The 24,485-nt window shown below is 47.1% G+C and overlaps 1 protein-coding gene across 4 annotated transcripts in view; it reads left to right on the top strand.

Moving 5' to 3' along the window:
* Positions 1–24,485, top strand: part of LOC142839679 (unconventional myosin-Ib) — a 152,865-nt gene that overhangs the window by 90,957 nt on the left and 37,423 nt on the right. For all 4 annotated transcript variants that reach the window (XM_075955912.1, XM_075955911.1, XM_075955910.1 and 1 more), the window contains exons 7-13: positions 1,294–1,357; positions 12,779–12,877; positions 14,448–14,551; positions 15,918–16,065; positions 16,334–16,452; positions 20,702–20,788; positions 21,430–21,495. In XM_075955912.1, coding sequence (XP_075812027.1) covers positions 1,294–1,357; positions 12,779–12,877; positions 14,448–14,551; positions 15,918–16,065; positions 16,334–16,452; positions 20,702–20,788; positions 21,430–21,495 — 687 coding nt within the window. The remainder of the gene's footprint in view (positions 1–1,293; positions 1,358–12,778; positions 12,878–14,447; positions 14,552–15,917; positions 16,066–16,333; positions 16,453–20,701; positions 20,789–21,429; positions 21,496–24,485) is intronic.

The raw sequence follows: 24,485 nt of genomic DNA, 5'->3' as shown, positions 1-24,485 counted from the left end.
GTTCTTATGCCTGCTCCTTCTCCTCCTCCTGCTCCCCCACCTCCCAGCAGACTTGGCATTTGCCGTGAACTCACTTCTTCTGCTCCCGTCCTCACCCCTGGCATAGCCGTCTGCGTCCATGAGCTGTGGTAGGCTTGTCTCTCCACCACCGTGTTCTGTTTACCAGGCTATGAGCTCCTTCCCAGCAGGGACTGTGTCTGGTTTCTCGCTCGCCTTTCTCAACGTAGAAGAAATGATTTGGAGACATTCGCTCGGGGCCTAAGTGACGATTTCAAAGGGTAGATGGCCCTGGGAGAGGAGCTGGTGAGGGAGCGTCCATAAGCTAAGAAAATGGTCCAAGTTGCATTGTTGACCGAGTGCCATGCAGTCAAGTCTTTTCTCTCTTCCTGTCACATTTTGAAAATAAATATAATTCTTAGGGAAAATTCTGTACATAGTATCTATCTGATTGTGATCGAGGCAGGACATGAAACAAAGCAAAAGAATTCCTTATTAAATACACATACTCTTTGCTAAGCACAAAGCAGATGCCACGGCTATTCTGCTCTTCCTGGTAACTCTTCATCAAGACCATTGGAGGCTGCTTCTAAAATTTACGAGATTTAACGCCACGTGTCTTATGATACTGCCCGTGGAGTGTAAGGTGACCCTGGGCTCTATACAATCTACGTCAAACGCCTCTCAATGGGATACGTAGGCTTTCGCTCTGAGCTTGTGGCCCGCATCATTGTGTTTTGATTTGAACAGTTGGAAATCTGGGGGGAGGGATTGCGTTTCACCCGCTGCCTAATGCGGAGTTTGTAACAATGACTTCAGACACATTCTGCCTATAAAATAAAATGAAATAATTTATCTTTCCAATCAGTTTTCCTGCCAAGACTAGTGCCCTTGTTTCTCAGTCTTGATCTGAGACTGTCTCCCCTTCAGGAAGTTTGGAAACTATCTGAAATGGAAAGGTCACATGATGGAAAGGACCCCCCCCCCGCCCTCTCCCCTGCCCTCCCCCGTGTGCGTGCGTGCATGTGTGTGTGTGTGTGTGTGTGTGTGTGCGCGCGCGCGCGCCTGCGTATGTGCATGTATACAGAGATCTGTTTTTAAATTAGCTACAGGCTAGATGGGTTCTAGGTGGTGGCTTTGCAGTGTGAATTATTCATGGAGGCTGGTTTGCCTTATGGGTAAATGAGCTGCCTTTCTTGATTACATCCATACAAAGGACTGAAAATGAGTTAGGATGCTCCCTTCTGAAGCACGCAGGCTGTTTTGGGATGCACTGACGGAGTCTCTCTTTGACAGGGCAAATATATGGATATTGAATTTGACTTTAAAGGTGACCCGCTGGGAGGCGTGATAAGTAACTGTAAGTATTTTACTTGACTCTTTTATCAGTCGCTTGAGAATGCTAAAACAGGCGTTTGTAAGTGGTGGACTAGTCTAAATACTTCGATTGAAGAAAGGGGAAGAAGAGCATTTGCTTTAATAAGAATTGTTAACCATGGCATTCCAGATTGCTTTAAAATATAATGTAAAACATATATGTATATGTGTATTTATGCATTCATATATATATATAAACATATACACACACACACACACACACACACACATATATATATATATTGTTTGGTTTGGTTTTGATTTTTTGAGAGAGAATTGTACTGTCTCATCCAAACAGGCCTCAAAAACGCGTGTATCCTTATACCTGGCTAAGTGTTATAAATTCATTTATTGTTACCTTTGGTAAACTGTTCAGAAATCTGCTGAAGTATTTGTACTTCATTCCTCATGGGCCTTTAAGCCAGCCTAACAAAAATATATTCCGTGACTAAAAATAAAACCGAGGGAATTTATTAATTAATTTTGTGGCGCTAAGATAGAGCCCAGGGCCTCATACACACTGGGCAGCCGCACTGAACTTTACCTTAGCCCTAAAATAGAAATAATGGATTTAAATTAGTAACCTTTTAAAGGAAGCTTTTCTCCTGTACCGTGAGTAGGCCTTTATCTCGAATGTTATTTTGAGAACCGTGACCTCTTTTTTTAGGCTTTCTAGATCATGGAACTGTAAATCTAGCTGTTGGTAAAACATGGACGCATTAGCCTCCTTCCCAGTGTGGAGTGAGGAACACAGGACTGGGTCCAAGGCTATGACATAGCTCCGGGTCCAGGACTTGTGGACTAGCCGTGAGTCACACCAGCGTGGCTGGCTTTGTGTGCCTTATTAGCCTCCGAGCCAGGGAGCCCGGAACTCCCCTGATGTTTCTTTCTCCTTTGATTTCACATTTCATTTGTTTGGAAATTAATTCTAATGCAGGGGTTTATGTGACCCCAGCTGTTACCTCGCTGTCCTCTCGAATGTTCTGGGTTTTAGGGTCACGTGACCAGACCAGTGCCTATAGAGATGAGTGAAAATAACTAGTCTACACTAGACACGGAAATGACAGCTGTCTAAAGTGCCCAGAACACTGTCATTGGCTTGTTAGAGTAATGGCGTGTGTCTATATATGGGGGTGCAGATACTGGGAGAGGCCGGAAGAGGGCGTCGGCTCTCCTGCAGCCGGAGTTCCAGTGGCTGTGTAATCCTCACATAGGCGCTGGGAGACTATCTCATGTCCTCCAGAAGAGCGTTGGGCATTCTTAGCCACCAAGCCGCCTCACCAGCCATCCTCTTTAAGTGTTCTAAGACCTAAAGTGGAGAGGAACTGGTTCAGCAGAAGAGGAGATGGGTAGCCAAGAACCCTCAAGCTGCCGGGGAGCAGGGGTGAGCTCCCTGATGCTGTGCAGAAGTTGGCGTTAGGAGTGATTTGTGCATACCGTGTAGCGGAACTTGTGGCGTGTGTTGGGGGTGGGGGCACACACACGTATACTTATGATGTCCGCAACTGTGCGGAGGTCAGAGATGGGTGCCATTGTCTTCCTCATTCACTCTCTACCCTGTATTTTGAGACAAAATTTCTCACTGAACCTGGAGCTCATACGTCTGGCTCTACCACTAGCTAGCACATCCCAGAATTTTTCATTTCTTTGTCTCCCTGTTGTTGGGAGGCTGCTTATTCGTTCTGGTCACCCAGAACCGAAGTGTATTATTTAAGGCACTGCTTGGCCCATTAGCTCTAGCTTCTTATTGGCTAACTCTTACATCTTAATTTAACCCATCTCCATTCATCTGTGCATCACCACGAGGTCGTGGCCTACCAGCAAAGTTTCAGCACATCTGTCTCCAGTGGCAGCTCTGTGGCTTCTCTCCGACTCCACCTTCTTCCTCCCAGCATTCAGTTTAGTTTTCCCCGCCTAGCTCTGTTCTGCCCTACCAACAGGCCAAGGCAGTTCCTTTATTAACCAATGGTGTTCACAGCATACAGAGAGGAATCCCACATCATCTCCCCAGTGATATTACAGGCACATGCCATAGAGCCCAGTAGTAGCTGAAGGAGTCGCTGAACTTTAAAACGAAATCCTCATCTTGGTTCATAGATAGGACTAGCATTTCAGGACTAGTATTTCCTCATCTTTGAAATAACGGGGGTGGGTGGATGGACTCTGGTTCTTCCGCCTCAGCATTTTTGCAGTACGTAACGTGATTTTCCTTTTGGTCTGCCTCACTGTCTAATGTGCCGTGCTACGCATGGCGACGGCGCTGTGTGCTTGTAGGAATGTGGCGTTGTGAGGGAAGTAGCTTGAAGGGGAAGTTCTAATGCAATACTCCCATTTCGATGATACGATTTTATAGTCTGAGTATGGCAACGGAAGTATGGCAGCATGCATCTCCTCCAGCCAGAAGCAGATGATGATGGCCCCTGCCAGGCTGCCGAGGCAGACCCCTTGCAGGGTACAGCAGCTAATGAGAACTGTCTCAGGAAGGGGGTGGCTCAAGTTTAAGGCCACCATTCTCAGAAGCAATTCATTTTAATTCGGCAAACTATTCATAAATCCTTAGTGCTTTCTTTTTCTAAGGCGAATTAATGCTAGTTATTGCATCATTAATGCCACTTATTACAGTGGCTGGGCATTACACCGATGGTAGCATTGGACTTGTCCTTTCACTACGGAACTTGCAGCTGAACATTCTGGAATGGTTTAATCTACAGTGTTCCCGAGGATTCTGTGAAGATAATTGGGAGTTAGTTACTTCATTATCAGCATGAGAAGATAACTTTGGATTATCATTTAAGTTCAAGTTCTAAACATAAGTCTCTTCCTGACGTAAGAATCAGAAGATTCTTACAGTATCCATGGAAAATAAATACCAAACACTTGGTGTCCGTTAAGACTAATATGCCTGTGTGAATGAGTTTCATATGGTCTTGGTTACAGTTTGTTCCCACAAAAAAAAAAAAAAATTACATCGAAACTCGTAAGCGGGAACACCCCGGTGGTTAAGAATATCCCTTGCTGTAGAGAGGGAAAGCACACATTAGTGGTGGGACAGGAAATTTCACCCCATACAGCCAGGGCTGACTCATGCTGGCCCTGAGAGCTGCCAGGCTGGCTTTGGTACATGTAAAGCAGTGGGTGAATCGCCGGGGTTCTTGCCAGACCCTGACGCCGTTAGCTTCTTGCAGGCTGGAGAAGAGCACGGGCTTTGCTTTGTCTTGCAGAAGAGGTGCGTTGCTTCCTTTCCCAGCAGCCACTAGGAAAAGCCCAACTTGTCAATGGCTCAAATGATCACCCGAGTGCTTCAGGCACCCTCTAGACGGTTGTACACCTGGGAAGTGGAGAACAAAGGCCTCCAACTCATCTCCCTCCTCCTAAAGAGGGGTGCGATACAGTCTTAGTCTGGAGCACACTTGAGAGTTCCAGAGGCCCGAGGGCAGTGTCCTTAAGAAGGACGTGCAATTAAAATGGGAGGTGGCAGAGGCTTCCTTTAATAGAGAAGATGAGACACGGGAGCGAGTGCAGACGTCCCACTGACCTGGAGTGGCGCCTCTAGTTGGCTACGGCTTGCTGCTTACTTACTAATCGGGTGCTTGTGGCTGAAGATTTCTGTGTCGTAGTGTTCTGAACTGGAACCTTTGAGAAACTAGTTTTCTGCTTCTTTTATAATACTCCCAGGCATCTTCTCAAATCTGTGATGCTTGGAAGCAATTTAGACCGTGGAAAAACATGATCTAAATCTGCTCAGAGACCAGCACGGAGAGGAATCTGCTCTGGAAATAGGTTCTGATTTCAAGTCTAAAGTGTAAACCAAGGTGAAAATTCTGGCTGCCCTCACCCCCGCTGGGTGTCACAGAAACGCACCCTGGATGTCGTGTTTCAGCATTTGGGTCTTCTGCTTCATGCGCACAATCCACTGGTTTCTCATGCGATCACCGATGTCTATACAAGAGACAGCAAGTTACTGAAGTTCTCTGGCCCTCCCTGACTTCATCCTTGCAGTGGGAATAATCAAGCGTGTGTCAGGCTGGACCAGGGTCAGTTCTGTATTTATAGCTCCATAAAGTGCCTGGCACATAGTAAACCCTCGATAAATGTCTATTTCCCACTATTAAATGCCGACTTGTTTATTGTCTGTATGGCCTTTAACCAAATACAAATTCTGTAGTACAGAGACAACCTGTCTATTGCTGAGTAACTAGCAACTGAATAAATCTGACATCTTTCTCTCACACACACACATATACACCCCACATATACATACACATAACACATACGACCCCCCCATAAACACACACCTCATATACACATACAGTGCACATACACACATACCCCACGTATACACATATACTACACAAACATACACTCATATACCACACACACACACACACACACACACTGAATATCATACGTAATTTTATGCGTTTGAAAATTTTAATAAGCAGAACTCCAGATTTAGTGGGTAATTTTATCTATATGCCTTATTTTTGGGTTTCTGGGGATTGAAGGTAGGGCCTTCTTCTTATGCACTCTACCACCAAGCCAAATTCCAGCTCTTTCTTCACTGTTTTCCATGCTCACATGGCAGGCAGAACAGGAGAGATGCACTCTGCGCAACCTGGGGATGGAGCACAAGTTTCTAGACATGGTGTCTTACACCTTTTCCCCCTGGGCCACCTCACGGCCCAGCAATTTTATTTTAACAGCCTCAGTTGGATAGATTTTTCAGGAATGGTCCCACTAAATTCTCATTCTGTGTCTCACCTTTGGATTGTCCCATCGTCTTTGACTCAGGACTTGACCGTGAGGTTTGTTCGATCTGGGGGGGGGGGGGGGGCTAGCCAGACTTGGACTGGCTGTGTAGTGGAGTATGCCTTTGCTTTCTCTGGAGTCTCTCTTCCCGACAGTGTGCACAAACATCTGTTTGGTACAGAAGAGGGTCATGAAATGGGCTGCCTGATATGTTTCTATCAGGTGTCACTCGGAGAGCCAGGAGCGAGCCCAGGACCATCAGCCTTGCTGGGTTCAGACCAGACAGAGCTACTCAATGCTTTAAGCTACTGAGATCTAGAGTACTTTCTCCCATATAGGCAGTCCGGACGAGGGAGGCCAACTGGAAAAGAGAAGACTCTGTTAGAGATAAAGCTGAGGTCGAAGAGAGTGGCTTTGGGTCTGTCACCTGAACACATAGGTGTGCTAGTAGCCCCTGGCTGTTAGAAGTCAGGGAGCCAACGATGGCACTAAGTGTTCATGATTTCTCCCCATGGCCATCGCCCCAACTATCTTGCTGGACTGAAGAGCAAGGTCATTGTGTATGTGGTAAGCAGAGCCCAGAAGGACCCCGTCCGCGTCCATGCACCTCAGCCCTAGGCCTTACCGTGCAATCGTCCCTCCGGTCCTGGGGAGGACCGATGAAGATCTAGAAGTTTCACTGGGGACATCCTCTGCAGAGACATGAAGGGCAGGAAATGAACCAGCCCTCCACAGAAGGCTCTTGACTGCTTTTCTCTTACATTTCTATAGAATTTATGGCGTGGTTGCTTCCTGCTTTTGTGTGTTGTCTCCCTTGGGGTGTATTGTTTAGCCTCTGTGCTGTATATTGGTAACACATGGAACATGGTTTGTTTATTTGTTTTTTTACATTGTGTGAGATTTATAGCTTTGTTCTTTTATATCATATCTTTGATTTCATCGATGGCAAGCCATTGAGAAACTGCCTCATCTGATTCATCCTCGAGGAAACTGATCTTAATTTGTTTCTTGACAAGCGTATGCGTGAGATGGATTTGGAGAACCCTGTAGGTCAGCGGTTCTTAACCTTCCTAAGGCCGTGACCCTTGGATGCAGGTCCTCACGTGGTGGTGACCCCCGACCATAAAAATTATTATTATTATTATTATTATTATTATTATTATTATTATTATTATTATTGGTTTTTCAAGACAGGGTTTCTCTGTAGCTTTGGAGCCTATCCTGGAACTCCCTTTGTAGATCAGGCTGGCCTCGAACTCACAGAGATCCACCTGCCTCTGCCTCCCGAGTGCTGGGATTAAAGGCGTGTGCCACCAACGCCCGGCTAAAAATTATTTTTGATGCTACTCCATAACTGTAGTTTTGCTACTGTTCAGAATTGTAATGTAAATATTTTTGGAGATATAGGTTTGTCAAAGGGGTCGCGACCCACAGGTTGAGAAGCACTGCTATCGATGAGTCAATTAATTCTTGTGACCTGATTAATATCTGCCTGCCAGTCAATAGTGTCTGCTTCTAATCTGCCTTCTTCGGGACCACTAATCAGTAACAAGTTAGGAGAGCATGTCATCTTATTTGTAATTTTGATTTCATTTCTCTGTGTGTATGTGGTGGACACGTGTGTGTGCGTGTGTGTGTGTGTGTGTGTGTGTGTGTGTGTGTGTGTGTGTGTGTGTGTGTGTGTAGACCTAAAGTCGATCTCGGTAATCGTCCTCAATTGTTCTTCCTCCTTATTCATTGAGACAGTGTCTCTCAATCAGACGCCAAGCTGGCCAGCATAGCTACCGGAAGCCTTCTTGGCTATAATTACAAGCATTTGGCTATGCCTACCAACCCTTACGTGAGCCTCCAGTATTCCAGGATCTTTAAAAGGATGATATTGATTTAAAATCTGTCCCCTAAAAGATAAGTAAACCCATGTTCATATTTAGGATTTTCCAGTAAAAATACTGAGTTCTGCTCAGTATTTCCTGGTGATTGGGTAGTTGGAGGGAAGGTCTCAGGAGCAGTCAGCATTTTCATTAATGCATGAGCTTACAGCGTTATCCCGTCCTCGCTGGGAAAACTGAGACAAAGATGTGTCTTCATAGGCCTCTTCAAGAGCTTGAACACGCCCTTATCCTTGTTTTCTTTTTTCTTGTTTGTTTTCTCTTCTTCTTTGATATTCTTTTCTGAGCTAACTGTAGTAGCAACCACCGATGAGATATTATTTTTTTCCTTAACTTCTAAACATCCACTGGCTTGGATGGACAGTTATAAATAAAACCTTCACGTTCCCTCCTGTCCATCTGGACAGTGACCGGAAGGGAGGGACAGCAAACACTTGAGTAAAGATAAGGGACCACCGGGGACAGTTGGAGATGGGGGGCCACCGAGGACAGTTGGAGATGGGGGGCCACCGAGGACAGTTGGGGATGATGGGGGGGTCACTGAGGACGGTTGGAGATGGGGGGCCACCGAGGGCAGTTGGGGATGATGGGGGGTCACTGAGGACAGTTGGAGATGGGGGGCCACCGAGGACAGTTGGAGATGGGGGGCCACCGAGGACAGTTGGAGATGGGGGGGCCACCAAGGATGGTTGGAGATGGGGGGTCACTGAGGACAGTTGGGGATGGGGGGACACCGAGGGCAGTGCCCACAGCTCCTGCTTTTTCTGTTCAGGGGCCCTGCTTTTCCTGGGAGAGAGATTGTGTATAAAACAAAGACACTTTTTTGTTTCTAGGCTTGTAATCCTTTCATTATGCCCCGGGGTAATGAGAGTTCTTCTTCCCAGCCCTTCTATTCTTTTTACTCATTTTCATTCTTTCGCCTGCTTTCAAAAGCTTTCGTTTTCAGTGAGTGCAGTCATGGGTGTCTCTTCCTCTGACGGTGTGCTCAGGGAAGGTGGTCTCCCAGATGAGCGGGCACCTGTGCATCATCTAAATCTTAGCTGCTAAAATGTCAGAAGCAGAAAGCCCCTGAAGCGCAGAACAGGTCCTTCTGTTGGTCCTTCGTGGGTGATGGCCTGCTAGGTAGGAGGGCAAGTTCTGGCCCAGTCTTCCTTTGTCCCTATTCCCGTATGGCTTAATAAGTTTATCTCTCTCTAATCTGAATTTATGATGATCTTTACATCTTGAGATGCGGCTGCATTGGGGGTTCTGGACATTCTCACGGATGCTGCTGTACCAGGGATCTGGCATTAAGTCCTGGAAATCTCCCTAGCAGAGGCCCGGCCCATGCTGCAGGCGCTCCCCTGGTGGAGAAGAACCGTGCTGAGTTCTGTTTCCCCTTCATTCAGGGCACATTTAAGTAAATGAACATGGTCAGGTGAGAAGTCCCTCCAGTGAATGGAGCTTATATCCTCTGCTTTGAGTAATTATTTGGTATGATCTCATGCTGTTTGATTATGTTGGTACATGCACATTTAGCACAAACCACCGACAGGGAGTGGCTTCAAGGATGCGTGAATTATCTGGGGGCAGGCATCTCCTCTAATTCCTTTTCTACCTGGAAGCTTATGACTTACGTGAAAAGTCGTAAAGAACCCGAAACAGGCTCCAGGGTAATAGAGTAAGCCTTGTGAGTAGTAAAAACCTTCAACTGCTTCGCAATAAAAGCTGCCTCATTTTGTGAGACAGTTGCTTAGTGAATTCCTGGATTTCGTATAAAGTCCATCATTTCCCAAATGTTTAAGAGTTTTGCGCTTCCCCTCCCCCAATGACGACAGAGCCTAAGTATGAGCCTCAGTAACTAAAGCTCCGGATTCACACTCCGATCAGTGCAGCATGAGCCTCCTTTTCTTGTCTACAGGGTGGAGGTGACAGAGTCAACCTCAGGGCCAGCACTCAGGGCTGCGTAGGCTCACAGGCGGAAAGGAAGTTGAAGTTCTGCCTCGGTTTCCTTTTTGTGCCTCTCCTTTTAAACACACGCACCGTGAGTCTTGTTTGAATACGGTGATCACTTCCGACCATATCAGTACATTTGTGGGTCCGCGTTCTTTGTCACATTGCTGGCCTTTAACTCGCTGGCGCTAATGGCGATGGATCCCACAGCCCTTTCTACACTGTCATCAACATTTTCAAAGCGGCCGAATGCCTGGCTTAGTAGCCCATGGCAGCCGCACAGTACAGCCCATGAGTCACGTGCTTTCTGAAGGTCTTATTTTGTGTCTCGATGTGTAGGAAAGAATGTGTCCATGCTGCCGAGAACGTTCGTCTCTGTAACAGCGGTGCCACTGTTACTGCTGGGTGAGAAGAGCAGGCTTGGGAGGTGTCCAGTGTGTCCAGGGTGTGGCCAAGCTCTTAGGGATCTGTAAAACCTGGGTTCTCACTTACTCTGTCTTCCTTACCCTCTCAGTCATGAGCAACTTGTCCTCTCTGTCTGGAAGTGTGTGTGTGCGCGCGTGCGTGTGTTTGTGCTCACATGCACGCGTGTGCCATGGTGCTTGTGCGGAGGTCAGATTTCTGGAGTTGGTCCTCTCCTTTGTCTGAGGCAGGGTATCATAGTCATTGATGGAGTACCAGGCAGTTAACTCCTGAGAGTTTGGGGATTCTCCTCGCTCCTTCGATCTCACCGGACATGCACTGCCACATCCTGGTTTTCCTTGCCCTCCGGGTATCCGAACTCTGACCCACATACGTGCTTGGCATGTGCTCTGTCCACTGAGTCATTCCCCAGCTGTCCATGTCTCATCTCACCTGGAAAGGCTGTTGTATTGGTGTGTGTGGCGCGGTCACTGACCAGAGAAAGAAAGCCTTCCTGTTTGCTGATTGCTGAATTGTTCCCGGTGCCGAGTGGGCGGTGATTCCGCTGCAGGAATCTGCGTGTGAATGAACAAAGCAGAATATAGCCCTTGTTTGTGTTCCTCCTGTAGTCAGTCACTTTCTTCAAGGCGTGGGGACTCCTTTGAGGATTCGCTTCTCTGTGAGGAATCTGCCCCTGGCTTCTTTGTTCCCAGAATTGCACACTAACTTCTGCCAGGATCTCTCAGAAGCTTGACCACTTGAGAAATAGAACCATACTGTCTTTTTAGTTGTTTATTTTTCTGCACTCGTGGATACATGTTAATTGTCTAAAATTTCTTTTTTTTTTAAATTTATTTATTATGTCTATAGTGTTCTGAGCACCAGATCTCATTATAGATGTGTGTGAATCATCATGTGGTGGCTGGGAATTGAACTCAGGACCTCCAGAACAGCAGTCAGTTCTTTTAACCTCTGAGCCATCTCTCCGGCCCAGAAATTCCATTTCTTTACAGATGGCGAATATTATACGCTGTCTTTACCCCTGAGTTGTATTGATCTGTGCTTCTCACTTTTTACCCCTTCTTTTTGCTTTGCCACAGTTTGGGGAGACCTTGCGGTCACCCAAGTCTTGTGACAGCTGGAGACGAACGTAAACTAATCTGGAATAGATAGGTTTTTGCCTCCCATCTCTTTGTTCTCTTTGTTTGTTTTGTTTTTTGAAACAGGGTTTCTCTGTGTAGCTTTTGGAGCCTGTCCTGGAACTACCTCTTGTAGACCAGGCTGGCCTCAAACTCACAGAGATCCTCCTGCCTCTGCCTCACAAGTGCTGGGATTAAAGGCATGCGCCACTACCGCCCGGCTTCATCTCTTTGTTCTTATAAGCAACCAGATGTATTTAGAGCCTTCTAGGTCCCCGTTCACTGTGGCTCTGCAGTGTTAAATTCTTCCCTCCCTGCATCCTCAAACGCCCTTGCAGATGCCACAAACACAAATGAAGATCAGTGAGCGTTCCCTCGGGAGCCTTCACGGTGCTCTCCCTTTGACTTCACACCCAGTTCAATAGCATCTGGGTTTCAGTGTGTTTAGGACTAAGTGTGTCGGGAACATCAGTAGAGAGAACCTATGGCTTAGAATGTCATCGCTACAGTGTTGTGTAGCTAAAAGCGTGCGTTTATAAGGATACGTCTTAAAATTAGCTTTTGCCAGCAGAGCTTGGCTGGGTTTCTGTGTCTCTGGTGAGGGGTTAGCGGGACTCTAGGCAGGACGACGCCTCCTTTCTGGTTTGTTAGTTTGTCATTGCTGAGTGTGGAAACTTGACGAGACCCTACGTTTAAGAGAGGGAAAAGTGTCTGGACTCAGTGACTGAATAGGGCCAGGTGACACAAGATCCTCAAACTTTGGTGATCTAGAGAACTTGCTCTAATTCTGCCGAAAGGCAAAGGGCATACGTGGAGCCCGGAAGCCGCGTGTTGTCGGGTGGTCTGATTTCAAATCTGGCTTCCCCAGATAGCCTTGCCCGTGTGCTCAGCTGTGCAGTGAGATCCACTGAAACAAGACACTATTCAAGAAACACTCACACCCAGGGCCCAGCAGTTTGTCTGTTTGCTTCATAATTATGATGTGGAATATGAAAGGATGCATTTCGGTGCTTACATTTGCGACATTATATTTTTGAAACTTTAATGTGACCATTAAACGCCTAGTGTTAAGAGCTATTATCCTGAACGGGTCTGTTGGGAATAACTGCCTCCGTGGGTGATTTTAGTCGAGTTGTGCTTCTGTTTCGAGGAAGCCCTTAAAATATAACTTCTTTTATTGTTTTATTTTAGTAGTATAAAATAACGAAAGAGGAAGCAAGAATTAAAGCCATAGTTGAAGGCAAAACGGATTTTATACAATTAAATTTTCTTCTTTTTTTTTTTTCCTGTTAGATCTCTTAGAGAAATCTCGTGTCGTTAAGCAGCCAAGAGGCGAAAGAAACTTCCATGTCTTCTATCAGCTGCTCTCTGGAGCCTCTGAGGAGCTGCTCCGTAAGTCTGCGTTCCTATTTGCTTTTTATTGTCGCAGCGATTCCTGAAGCCTTCTCTACGCCACACGTTCCCATATGTTTTCCCTGTTGGCATTCTCGTTGCATCTTCTGTTTGCTCCTACCGCAGCCCAGCATCTCTGTCTTATGTCTGCATCTCACCAGGGACCAAGTCATACGCCTCAGGCGTGTTAGGGGAGCCTTCTGGTCAGGGAAGGACCGCTCACACATTTAAAAGTGAAACAGAGGACCAGAACACTTACGGGAAGAAAATTGGCCACGTGTAATAAAGGCCTACGATCACAGAAGAATTTTCTGAGTGAGGATTTTAAAAACCATGGGGAACGGGGTGAGCAAAATGTCTCAATGGTAAAGGCACTTGCGTTCAAGTCTGATAACCTGAGTTCTGCCTCCTGGACTTAACGTGGTTTAAAGAGAGAACCAGCTCTCACAAGCTGTCCTGACTTTACCCCCTTGCCACGATGCTACAAATGCATGTACTTACCATACATGCCCTCACAGTGTCAGAGAAAATGGATAAGTGTAATAATTTTTAAAGTCCTAGGGAAGATATTTGAGGCCATACAAGAGTTAACCATCTGACCTTCGGAGATTTTGTGGCATTAACATAAGTTCACAAGGAAATTATTAATTGCTGCTGGCTACGTACGTCATCAAACAGTTAAAGCGAGAAGAGCTATGGAAAACCACTCACACTCAAGAGAGACACTCTCTGTCCGTTACTTTTCTTCTTTCTGTGACTGAATACTTAGGAAGAAGCCGTGTAAGAGCGGGAAGGTGATTTGGCTCAGGGTCCGAGGAACACAGGGATGGCAGTGGTGGTAACCGTGTTGGCACTTGTACCAGTTGACTGTATGACTGCTCACATCTAGGCAGACCAGCAGCATCGTGAGGTGAATGCTGGCGTTCCTGAGGCTCGCTCTGGGCCCCATGGATGCCTCCACCCACATATTATCCAGTCTGTTCTCACTCTGTGAAACCTCTCTCAGAACACTGAGAGGTGTCTGAGGCGATCTAAATTCAGTTGACAATGAAAATTAACCCTCATCACCATGGAATAGTCAACAATTTTGCTAGGCAGTGGTGGTGCACGCCTTTAATCCCAGCGCTCGGGAGGCAGACGCAGGCGGATCTCTGTGAGTTCCAGGCCAGCCTGGTCTACAGAGCGAATGCCAGGACAGGCTCCAAAGCTACACAGAGAAACCCCATCTCCAGAAACAAACAAAAACAAGCAACAGCAACAAAAAGTCAGCAAATGCACCCTAAAACACACTGAGTTACCCGGATGGTCAGTCTGTAGCCAGTTGCACCACTTTATGGGGTATATATCATAATGATTCATGTGAGCTCAAAGCCAAGTTCTATGAAGGACGTTTCCCACCCCCTTGTGTTTAGCTATCCTCCATCCCAATATTTGCCATGCAGTAATAAATGCTCAGCAGTAACAAAAGTGGGCTTGGGAGAATCACTGCTATTGATCTCTGTCCATATGGTCAGTCATTTGAAATACATTTCCTGACCTAACGTATCGATTTGCATGCCTGACTCCACAGAGAAGCTGAAGCTGGAGCGGGATTTCAGCAGATACAACTACCTGAGCCTGGACTCCGCCAAAGTTAACGGTGTGGATGATGCCGCCAATTTCAGAACTGTCAGGGTAAGAGGAGTGTGCCTTCTCCGTGCTTGAGAATGGGCAGCCCCGTTGCTTAGCCAGAACTGCTGCCGGTTCAGTTTTCTCTGCATTGTCGTTTATCCCGTCCCGTCCGGCGTCCCCCCCCCCCCCCCCCCGTTAGACGCGCTCATTGTGCGTCCCCCAGGTTAGAGAATCCATTGCGTTTTCATTCATGTGGGTTTGCACCTGCTCACGAATCACCCCAGGTTGTGAAGGCCGCGTTTACTAGAGCGTGCTGTTTTACCATTGGTGAAAAGGAGCCTGCATCTTTTGTTCTAGGACTTGACTCTCAGTGTGTGCTGAAATTCCATGTGTTTTTATAGCCAAAGCTAATTTCACAAATATGAAAACTGCCCTTGGGTCCTCTTAAGTCCAAAGTGTTTTCAGGCAGAAAAATCCTGTTTTTCGGGAGATTTACGCGTCAGAAGAGTCCGAGTTCCTCATTCTAGAAAAGAAGCTGACTTCTGCGTAATCCTCTCTTTTCTGGCTTTATGTGGCCTACACTCTCTGACATCATGGTCCCTGGGCTCTACTTCGCAGTGGGACAGCTGGGGCTGCGGGGAGGAGCAGGGCTGGGACAGATGAAGCCAGATGGGCACCAGTTAATGTTGAGGCAGAATGGAGGGGATGCGGGGTGTTTTCCTCATTCCCGCTACTTGTGTATACGTTTGGAGATCTCCATAACTCTCACCGCCGTATAAACTAGTGCCACACGTCCGGAGGAGAGTAGTACCAGCTGGTGTCAGGACGTAAGCATTTGTAGAGCTGTAGACACACCGGCATATGGAAGCCATAGTCCGGACGTGATTTTTGTTTTAAGGCTTGCATCCAAGGCCAGCTCTGTAACCACTCTGCCTGGCACATGCTTGGCATTCGGTGCACATTTGTGAATGAGTGAGTGTCCCTGGCACCCTCCGGGGTTCTTCACCTTTGCAAGCCGGGGTTCTTCTCATCTGTGAAATAAGCAAGGGCTGTTTCTGTTGTTGAAGGCTGTAGAGACATCTTGTTTGGCTTTAGTTCTAGAATCAGAATCCCTGTGTGGAAAAAAAAAAAAAAAGATGACATGTATGGAAACCAGCTGGTTGATTTGAAATGGGGGGGGGGCTGAGGCTCAACTCCCAGCCTCCTCTTGTGTACACAACTCTGCCATTAAGTGTGCCTGGAAGGCTCTGAAGTCACAGTCTGGAACCACGGAGCAAGATAATTGTTTTGTGTTTTAATTTTTTTTTTAACCCCAGAAGTAAATCTGTAGTAGCAGTATTCATTAGGTTTCATTATTTGTTGAAAACAAGCAAACACCCACAGGCACAGAGCTGCAGAAGGCAAACAGGTGCCCCTCTCTCTCCTTCAGAACGCCATGCAGATCGTGGGCTTCACGGACCACGAAACAGAGTCTGTCCTGGAGGTCGTGGCCGCTGTCCTGAAGCTGGGGAACATCGAGTTCAAGCCCGAGTCGCGAGTGAATGGCTTGGATGAGAGCAAAATCAAAGATAAAAACGGTCAGTCAGTGGGGCAGCCGCTTGACTCGGGGCTCTTGCTTTGAACTGCTGCCCAGTCTCTAGTCTAGAAAGCCAACCTTGGGATTCCCATCAGTTTGAAAGAACTTACTAGCGAAACTAAACCGAAACCCCGTGGCAGTGACGTTTGCCCTTCTCAAGTTCGTACCTGTTTACGTGCCGAGCGTGATGTAGAAAGAACAGCCGAGGGCTTGATAGTAACCACGGGTACCTCACTGTTTTGTGCCTGTCTTCTTCTGCTCCCCAACAGAGTTAAAAGAAATCTGCGAACTGACCAGCATCGATCAGTTGGTTCTAGAAAGAGCCTTTAGTTTCCGGACCGTCGAAGCAAAGCAGGAGAAAGTTTCGACCACCTTGAACGTGGCTCAGGTGGGTGAATTGTAACATGCAGAGGAAAAGGTTCCTTACGTGGTGATACTTTTATGGCTTATGTTATTTTGCAGACAGTTAGTTACCTCATGGTCAGGCTATATTCCACATACTGTTCTAGGCGTTGGCAACACTAAGGAAAACTAAACAGATTAGCGGGGGTGTAGGAGAATAGGAAATAGGATAATGGTCAGTAGATGCCGTAAGTAATCTAGCGAGCAGCAGTTGCTAAGTACAGTGACCAAGAGAGAGAGAGTAGAACGGGATGAGGAAGATCGATGTCCATAGGGACAGGAAGGAAGGGTGATTCTTCTGATTGAAAGTGATCTGGGAACCGCGCAGAGAGAGCATCCTGCAGAGATGGGTACGATCTATGATCCTCCTCGTGTCCCAAAGGGTCCCTTGGACTTGCTGTCAAGAGCAGAGCCTAGGGGAAACAGAGCAGAAGGGCGGTTGGCAGAGCGCTCGCCAGTCCAGACCCAGATGGTTGCATTGGAGCCAGGGCATGGGACCTTTCTGGACCGGCTTTGAACTTGAGGCTACGAATTGCTAACGGTTTAATGCCTGGTGGGAGAAGAGTGAAGGGAGGGTGGTTGATTCAGTACGGTCGGAGAAGAAACAGGTAGACGGGAGAAGCCCAGATGGTCAAGGCAGACTCTCTGTCCTCTATGTTGTACCCCGACTATGCCACTGGACTCTTCCTAAGACCCGAATCTGAGTTGCTTCTGCAGATGCGTGTGCAATCTAAGCACATTCAGGTGGCATCTGGAGGCCCTCGTGGTGTGAACTGTTTGGTCTGTTGAGTTTGACATTTTTCTCCCCGTCAGTGCTGATCCGGGCTGTAATCAAATGGCCAACTCAGGGCTTTTCACTTGGGTCTGCTTCCTTTTCACACTATTGTGTATTCTGGTCTCTCTTCCTTACACCTAGCCGCCAGCCGCTGGGAGGCCGCAGAGTCGGACTTATCCAGTCCGATCTCATTCCTGTAAGTGATGGCTTCAGCCTTCCAATCTCTCGGTCAGGGAGAACTGACCTCACTGAGAAAATGTGCAGAGTGCGTACCCCCACAAACCCATATTGGAGAAGAGCTCTGTGGACAGATAGGATTTACCTGGGAAAGAATATCCATCCGCCAGCCAGCCTGGGCTCCGGTTTAGTCAGGACTCACAACATGCCTGGGAAGGTCAAGTTGGGCCCAGAGAATGCCTGCAGTGGGGCTCAGACTTGGACACTCGTCATAGTTATCTGGGTGGCTTGTCTTAGGATCCTTCTGTCTGTCTGTACCTCCCGAGAGGTAGGTCCTGCGGTCTGGTCTCGAACTAAACAAGTTGGGATTCTGATACAAGCCAAGGTACACTGCCTGCCGCAGGCTCACATTTGAGAGAGGCCATCCAACTAGGTTAGCAGCCAGAAGGGTTGTCCTGTGTGAAGTGAGGCCACGGAAGGCCTGTGTTTCAGAGGCCGTGGAAATACGTGGACTAGGGGATCTGCTTTTCTGGTATTACCTTCTTGCTTTTATTCATCCTATCCAGAAACCAGACCCAGTTCCTCTTTTAGGCTCTCCAGCGTCTCCCATGATGCTCTGCTTAGACTCAGGCCCTCTGTAATCTGACTCCACTGATGTGACTTATCTGAGTGTTTTGTTTGTTTTGGTTTTTTTTGCAGGGTTTCTCTGTGTAGCCCTAGCTGCCCTGGAACTAGCTCTTGTGGGCCAGGCTGGCCTTGAGCTCACAGAGATCTGCCTGCCTCTGCTTCAAGTGCTGAGGTTAAAGGCGTGCGCCACCACCACCAGACCCGAGTTTATTTTTTTCTTGGTGTTTTTCCTCTTGTTTGTCCATCATCCGTACGCCATTGCTCCTTGCTTCTGTCCGTCTGTGGGGTTCATGTGACTGTTCTCTATCCAGAGAGATTTGCCTGGTGAAATAGGCTCCTAAACCCCCATCTCCTGACCTCTTTCTTCTCTGTACTGAGTGAGGTCTTTGTGGCGATCTAGGTGATCTCCGCTGCCCTGCGGCTGCCTCCCCATCTGTATCCCACCTTGCCTACTTAGCACTTCCCACCCCAGCCTCTCGGAAGTAGATGGCACCAGGGCTTTTCCTCCCTGGGCATCCAGCAGATGCAGAAAAGCAGACTGGAAAAGCAGACGTTTTCCCTGTGTGCTTGGGGTCTGAGGGTGTGCTCCTCCTTTCCATACAGCACAGTAGCGATCCTTAGATGGGGGCCGGTGTCCCTGCCCTCCCTGCTTTTGGGTCTCTGGCGTAGAGCACGTGGTTTGATTCCGTTTCTGGGGCGTCAGCATAGCAAGAGTAGCGGCCCACGGCATCAGGCTCAGCATCAGAAGCAGACTTTACTTGGGCACTGGATAGTTTGGTTTTTATTTTAACTGCTTTTTAAAATTGAGAGTTTGCGTGCCTTCATCTAGAATCCGTCCTCCGGCCCTCCGGATTCTCCCCTCCCCACTTCCTGTACATTTCTGTCACGATCTAAAAGCATTTGAATTTGTGACTTCCGAATTAGAGCATTTGTTTGAAAGCTGAGAAGAAGAGAGTACTGGCTGTGACTTTACCCTCAGAACTATACAACGGCACTTGGGAGCATAGTGTCACCCAGTTCCCGCAGCCCATCACAAGGGTGCTTTGTTGGGGCCAGAGGGTGGGCAGCTGGGTGACTTTCAGATAGGAAGGATGTTTGGTAAGTGAGAGGTATTTGGAGATGACTTGGAGTCACAAGAAGAAGAGGGAAGGGATTAGGAAATGACAGTAACGGATACTAGTTATAGAACTGGATACCTCAGAAGTTCTAACACAACTGTGTACCAGCACCCCACACTTAAATCACCTGTTTCGGGGCAGTGGAAACCCCACAGAAGGCTGTTAGACACGGGAGATGCGCATCTCAGTTCTCTTAGGGCTGCATACTTTGTTTTAGATTTCTGCTGTAGAATCTCACCACGACCACGGGCTCTCTCCATTTTCCCTTCTTCCTCTACCTTTCCCTCCTTCCCTTCCCTTCCCTTCCCTCCCCCTCCTTCCCTTCCCTCCCCTTGCTATCGCTCCCCTTCTCTCTCCTCTCCTTCTCTCCCCACCCCATCCCTTTTCCATCCCCTACCTTTCCTGCCTTTCCCTCCTTCCCTTTCCTCCCCTTCCCTTTCCTGTCTCTCTTCTCCCTTTCTCTCCCCTCCCCTTTCTTCCTTCTCTCCTTCCCCTCTTCTCTTCTCCCCACTTTCTTCTCCCGTTTTCTTCCCTTCTTCCTCTTCCCCTTCCTATCTCGTTCCTTCTCCCTGCCCTCCTTCCTTCTCTCTCCAACTTCTAGCAGATTTTCTAGGTTTATTCCTCGTTCCTGCTTTCCACACTGTCTGAGACACAAGGGATTAAACCCAGTCTGGTGGGCCTGGTGGGGCGGAGGGCTTTCTTTCCTGAGCCGACTCTCTGTCGGGCCCCAGTTTTTAGAAACTTTATATCTCTCTGTGGCGTCCTTCTTTCTCTGCTTTTCATCTTCCGAAATATTCTAAATTCTTTCCCAAGTATTCCATCAATTATACTTTCTCTTTCCTCTTTTTGTTGTTTCGTTTGTTTGTTTGTTTTTCAAGAAGGGTTTCTCTGTAGAACAGTCCTGGCTGTGCTAGAACTCACTGTGTAGACCAGGCTGGCCTCAAACCAGGCTGTCTGCCTGCCTCTACCCCTGAGTGCTGGGATTAAAGGTGTGAGCCACCACCACCCAGCGCTGGATTTCCTTCTGTATCTCTTCGGTTAAAGAATTGGGTTTTAGCTGAAAGGAAAAAAAAAAGTTAATTGATTGCTTTAGTCTGAGCTGTTTTGTTTTCTTTCCTTTGTGTTTGTATCGGGACTGTATTAAGGATACAGCTTATTCAATTCCTTTCACACAACGCAATGTTTAGTTCCTTAATTCCACAGCAGTTCTTCTAGAACAACCGTGTAATACATCTCTTCCACAAGCGTTTATTTTCCTATTCTTGTTGTGCACGCCCGGTTTTCCTTTGTTGTGTAAAACTGGGGCAAAACTGTCTGTGATATTTGGAATTCATTTCCTGGAATGCAGAAATGGAGACCTGATGAAAAGTCTGCCTGATTCTCTTACGCTTCAACTACTCATCCAGTGTATAATAAAAATTGCCCCCAAAGAGAAATTTGAAATAAATAGCCTAAATATTTTTAAAGTATTTTCGTTATTTTATAGAAATTAAGCATTGTGACAGTTGTGTTAAATGATTCTTTTCTTTCTTTAATAGGCTTATTATGCCCGTGATGCCCTGGCTAAAAACCTCTACAGCAGGCTGTTCTCGTGGTTGGTAAATCGCATCAACGAGAGCATAAAGGTACCGAATCTCCGGAAGATGCCAGTCGTGATATAGAAGTGGTATTCACAGTGTCAACATTAACTTAAAGAAGCCGAGTTTTACACCCGAGTAGTCGATTTCCGCTTTCAAAGCTGATTCCTTAAGATGACTCCATCTCGCTTAAGTTGGAATTTGCCAGGGTTTTGTTTCCCTTCTCAGCCGCGTGCTCCGGCTTCTCACTAGTGACCAGACGGGTCTGCCGGTCTTGGCAGAGCAGCCAGCAGCTTTCCGAGCGCTCGCACGCAGCACACTGAACAGAGATGGCTTCTCTCTTAGGGGCTAAACGTTCTTCCCTAGAGGGAGGGAGGGAGGGAGGGAGGGAGGGAGGGAGGGAGGGAGGGAGGGAGGGAGGGAGGGAGGGAGGGAGGGAGGGAGGGAGGGCGGGCACTAGACAAGGTGAGCCTGGAAGCTCTGCTGGCCAGAGTTGCTGCAGCCTTTGGCGACTGCACTATCTCGTCTGGGTTTCCGAACGATTCCACACCGGTTCTCTTACCTAAGCTTTAACGGGGCAACCGAATCATTGCTCTAATTCAAAACGAATACGTAAATCTGTGCTTTATGGTTTTTCCCGGTATTGTATTATGGCTGTATTAACTCATTAACTTGAAATGTTTTCAAAGGCACAAACCAAAGTGAGAAAGAAGGTCATGGGTGTTCTGGACATTTATGGCTTTGAAATATTTGAGGTAAGATTTTTTTTTTTAAATTAGTACCACCGTTATTAAAGTAGAACAATTAGAAATGAAGTCATATTGTAAGGGCAATATGTAAATAACTATATTTATATATAACTATATAAATAACTATACTTTGAATCTGCAGGTAAGCTCTGTGTACGTATATAGTCACAGGTGTGTATACGTGCAGACACACGTGTTCTCAGTTTCGAGATTTCTACTCAGCGGTGTGTCTGCTGTGTTATGTGAGCACTGAGGTCTGTGGCCATCCCATCATGTGTAAGGTTGAGACATGAAGCATCAAAAACCGTGGAAATGGGGAAGCCTGCCTTCCGTGGCGGCGTCTCCTGAGTCTCATCCAGGCCACGTCCCGCTGTGATCTGAAGCAGTAAATGCCACGGCAGAAGAAGCTCGAAGGCTCTTGCCTGCCCCAGACTATGTGGTTAAATATTAACACATTCGTATAGAATTATTCCGTTTGGCTTTTAGCGGCAGGTTTGGAGTACTATTCTAGTCTGGTTTAAGATGTGTTTTTTCGCTGTCCCCTCCCTGAATTCTCACCCACAGTAATGAGTTCTGCATGTTTATGAACCAATCCCTGCCTAGAATAACCTCCCAAAGAATGTACGCCCTCCAAAAAAATTAAGATCATAGAATCGCAGGGAAGGCAACCAACCAGGCATTCCTGTGCACTAACCCAGACAGTCCTCGGAGATTCTGTTAGTAGTCTTGTCTAGAGTGGTACCTTCTCCCTCAGTCTGATTTCGGCCCTAAGGACTGTTTGTAGGAACTGACCGAGGACTGACTGAATTCAAACACTGTTGTAGCTACTGCAAGGGTGTTGCTGTTATTCCCCTTTGACAGATGAGGAAATAAAATCCTGAAGGTCAGGTAACTAAACAGCCGACACAGGGCCGAGTCCCTGGCTTCCTGATATTTTCTTTATTGCTCCTCTTTCTTATTAGGGTTAAGACCAAGGTCAGTTCCTTACCTTCCTCCCCAAACTCGTGGGTTTCCCAATATTTGGAAATTGAAAAAGCCCAAATGTTGTTAACAGGCCTCCAGTTTCCCTGATTTTACCGTCGTTCCCAGTTTCTGGACATTCTGGGATCCTTCCTCAATGGAGGAGTAGGAGCTGGCCCTGCCCTCGTCTGGAATGCTCAGCCATTAGCACAGTTCCTGGTTTGCTGCTGCCTCCTAGGCTAAATCAGCAAAGGAAGCTGCGGGTCTCTTGATGAAAGAACAGGAAGTTTGTGCTTTGGGAGAATTCTTGTGTGTGTCAGAAATCACCATACTGAAATTTTCCTTAGCACGATCTCAGATTACTGCCACTAAATAGGCAGGAGTCAGGGTCACTCTTTGCCATTGGTAAGGGAAGGGACCTCTTAGCTGGTACAGCCTTGATCGACACTTAAATAGTTTCTTGAATTGGCTGAGTGCTAAACATAGATATTAATAGAAAATTAAAAGAAAAAAATATAGTTAATGATGCTCCTAAAAATAAAGACTGCGGTTTCACATTGATTTTGCCAGAGAACAATTTTTTTTTTTTTTTGCTCTTAAGCTAGGCTCTTAGTGTCATGCCGCACAAAACCGTCGGATGGCCTGAAATTTACTACAGGCTGACAGTAGACTTGAGCTCCTGGCAATCCTCCTGCCTCTGCCTTCCACGTGGTAGGATTACAGGCATACACCACCATACCCAACTGAAACTATTTTGAGAGGATAATGGGCTTATATTGAGACGTCCAGAGAGCTTTGTCCTCTAGGATGTCCTAAGATGTAATTAGCTTTGGAAAGCTAGCCCTAGCAGCTCTCAACGGACACAGTACACCTCATAAGCCATATAAGACAGTCGGCATTTTTTTATTGACTGCCTGATGTGATCCACGCACTACAGGCAAACACGGCAGGGATTTCCCTGTCTGCTCAGAATTTACAATTTAGCTTAAGGTCTTGAAAGTCAGTCTCTGGTGAAGAGAGAGACACACCCTCTTAGGAAGTCAGGAAACTGGGTTGGACTCCTTTTTTAGAGTGTGCTTGCTCTGGGCACCTAATCCTTCAACTTGGTCCTGGATGTCGCCTCTTCCAGCAATCCTTTATTTCGGGTTTTTTCCACACCTTGCTGTCCTTGCCTTCCAGCCTCAAGTTAGCCAGCACAGCATCTTTTCAACACTCTAATTATGAAGATGCTCACACTGTCTCTCTAAACGCTCTTCTGGGGAAGACCCTGCTTCTGTACATCTCAGGCTTAGCTACACAGTGGAACCGCCTGGGCACTTTCGGGAATTCCTACCTCCAGATTGTACGAACAATCCTATCAGACTCGCCAGCCTAGGACCCGGCAGTAGTGTTTCCACAGCCCCCTGGTGATGCCAGTGTGCAGTTAAGGTTGAGCCCAAACGCTCAGTAGACACAACTGTCAGTGTGAACTGAAGCTGCCTGCCACTCCTGGAGCTAACGCCGTCAGTGCACTCTTTAAACAGAACTTTCTGCTTTGTGCAAATCAAGTAGTTATAGCCACAGCAAATTGTTAAATGGCCACTCTCCTAGTTTCTTTTCCTGTTGCTATGATAAAATATAAGCCACTTGAAGACAAAAGGTTTATCAGGGTCACAGGTCTAGATTATAGCCCTTTACCATGAGGCAGTCAAGGCAGCAGGAGCTGAAGTAGCTGGTCAGTATGTCCACAGGCTGGTGCTTGGCTTAATCCCCTACCTAGGGAATGGCACCACCCACAGTGGACAGACAGGCCTGCCCACCTCTATTACCATAATCATGACACCCTGCCTAGGGAGTGACACCACCCACAGTGGGCAGGTATTCCTTCCCACACAGGGCAACCTAATGTAAACAATCCTTTATTGACTCTTCCCATCAGGGGAATCTAAAGTGGGTAACGTTGACCACCCAAACTGACCATTACAGCCATATAAAGTCACTGAGTTTACTTTCTTCTCCATGACATTGATGCCTTTTAAAAATTCAACATAATTGAC

This window comes from Microtus pennsylvanicus, chromosome 22 (genome assembly GCF_037038515.1).
Source record: "Microtus pennsylvanicus isolate mMicPen1 chromosome 22, mMicPen1.hap1, whole genome shotgun sequence".
NCBI classification, from domain to species: Eukaryota; Metazoa; Chordata; class Mammalia; order Rodentia; family Cricetidae; genus Microtus; species Microtus pennsylvanicus.
The sequence above is the reverse complement of the archived record's forward strand: the minus strand, read 5'-3'. Positions and strand labels throughout refer to the sequence as shown.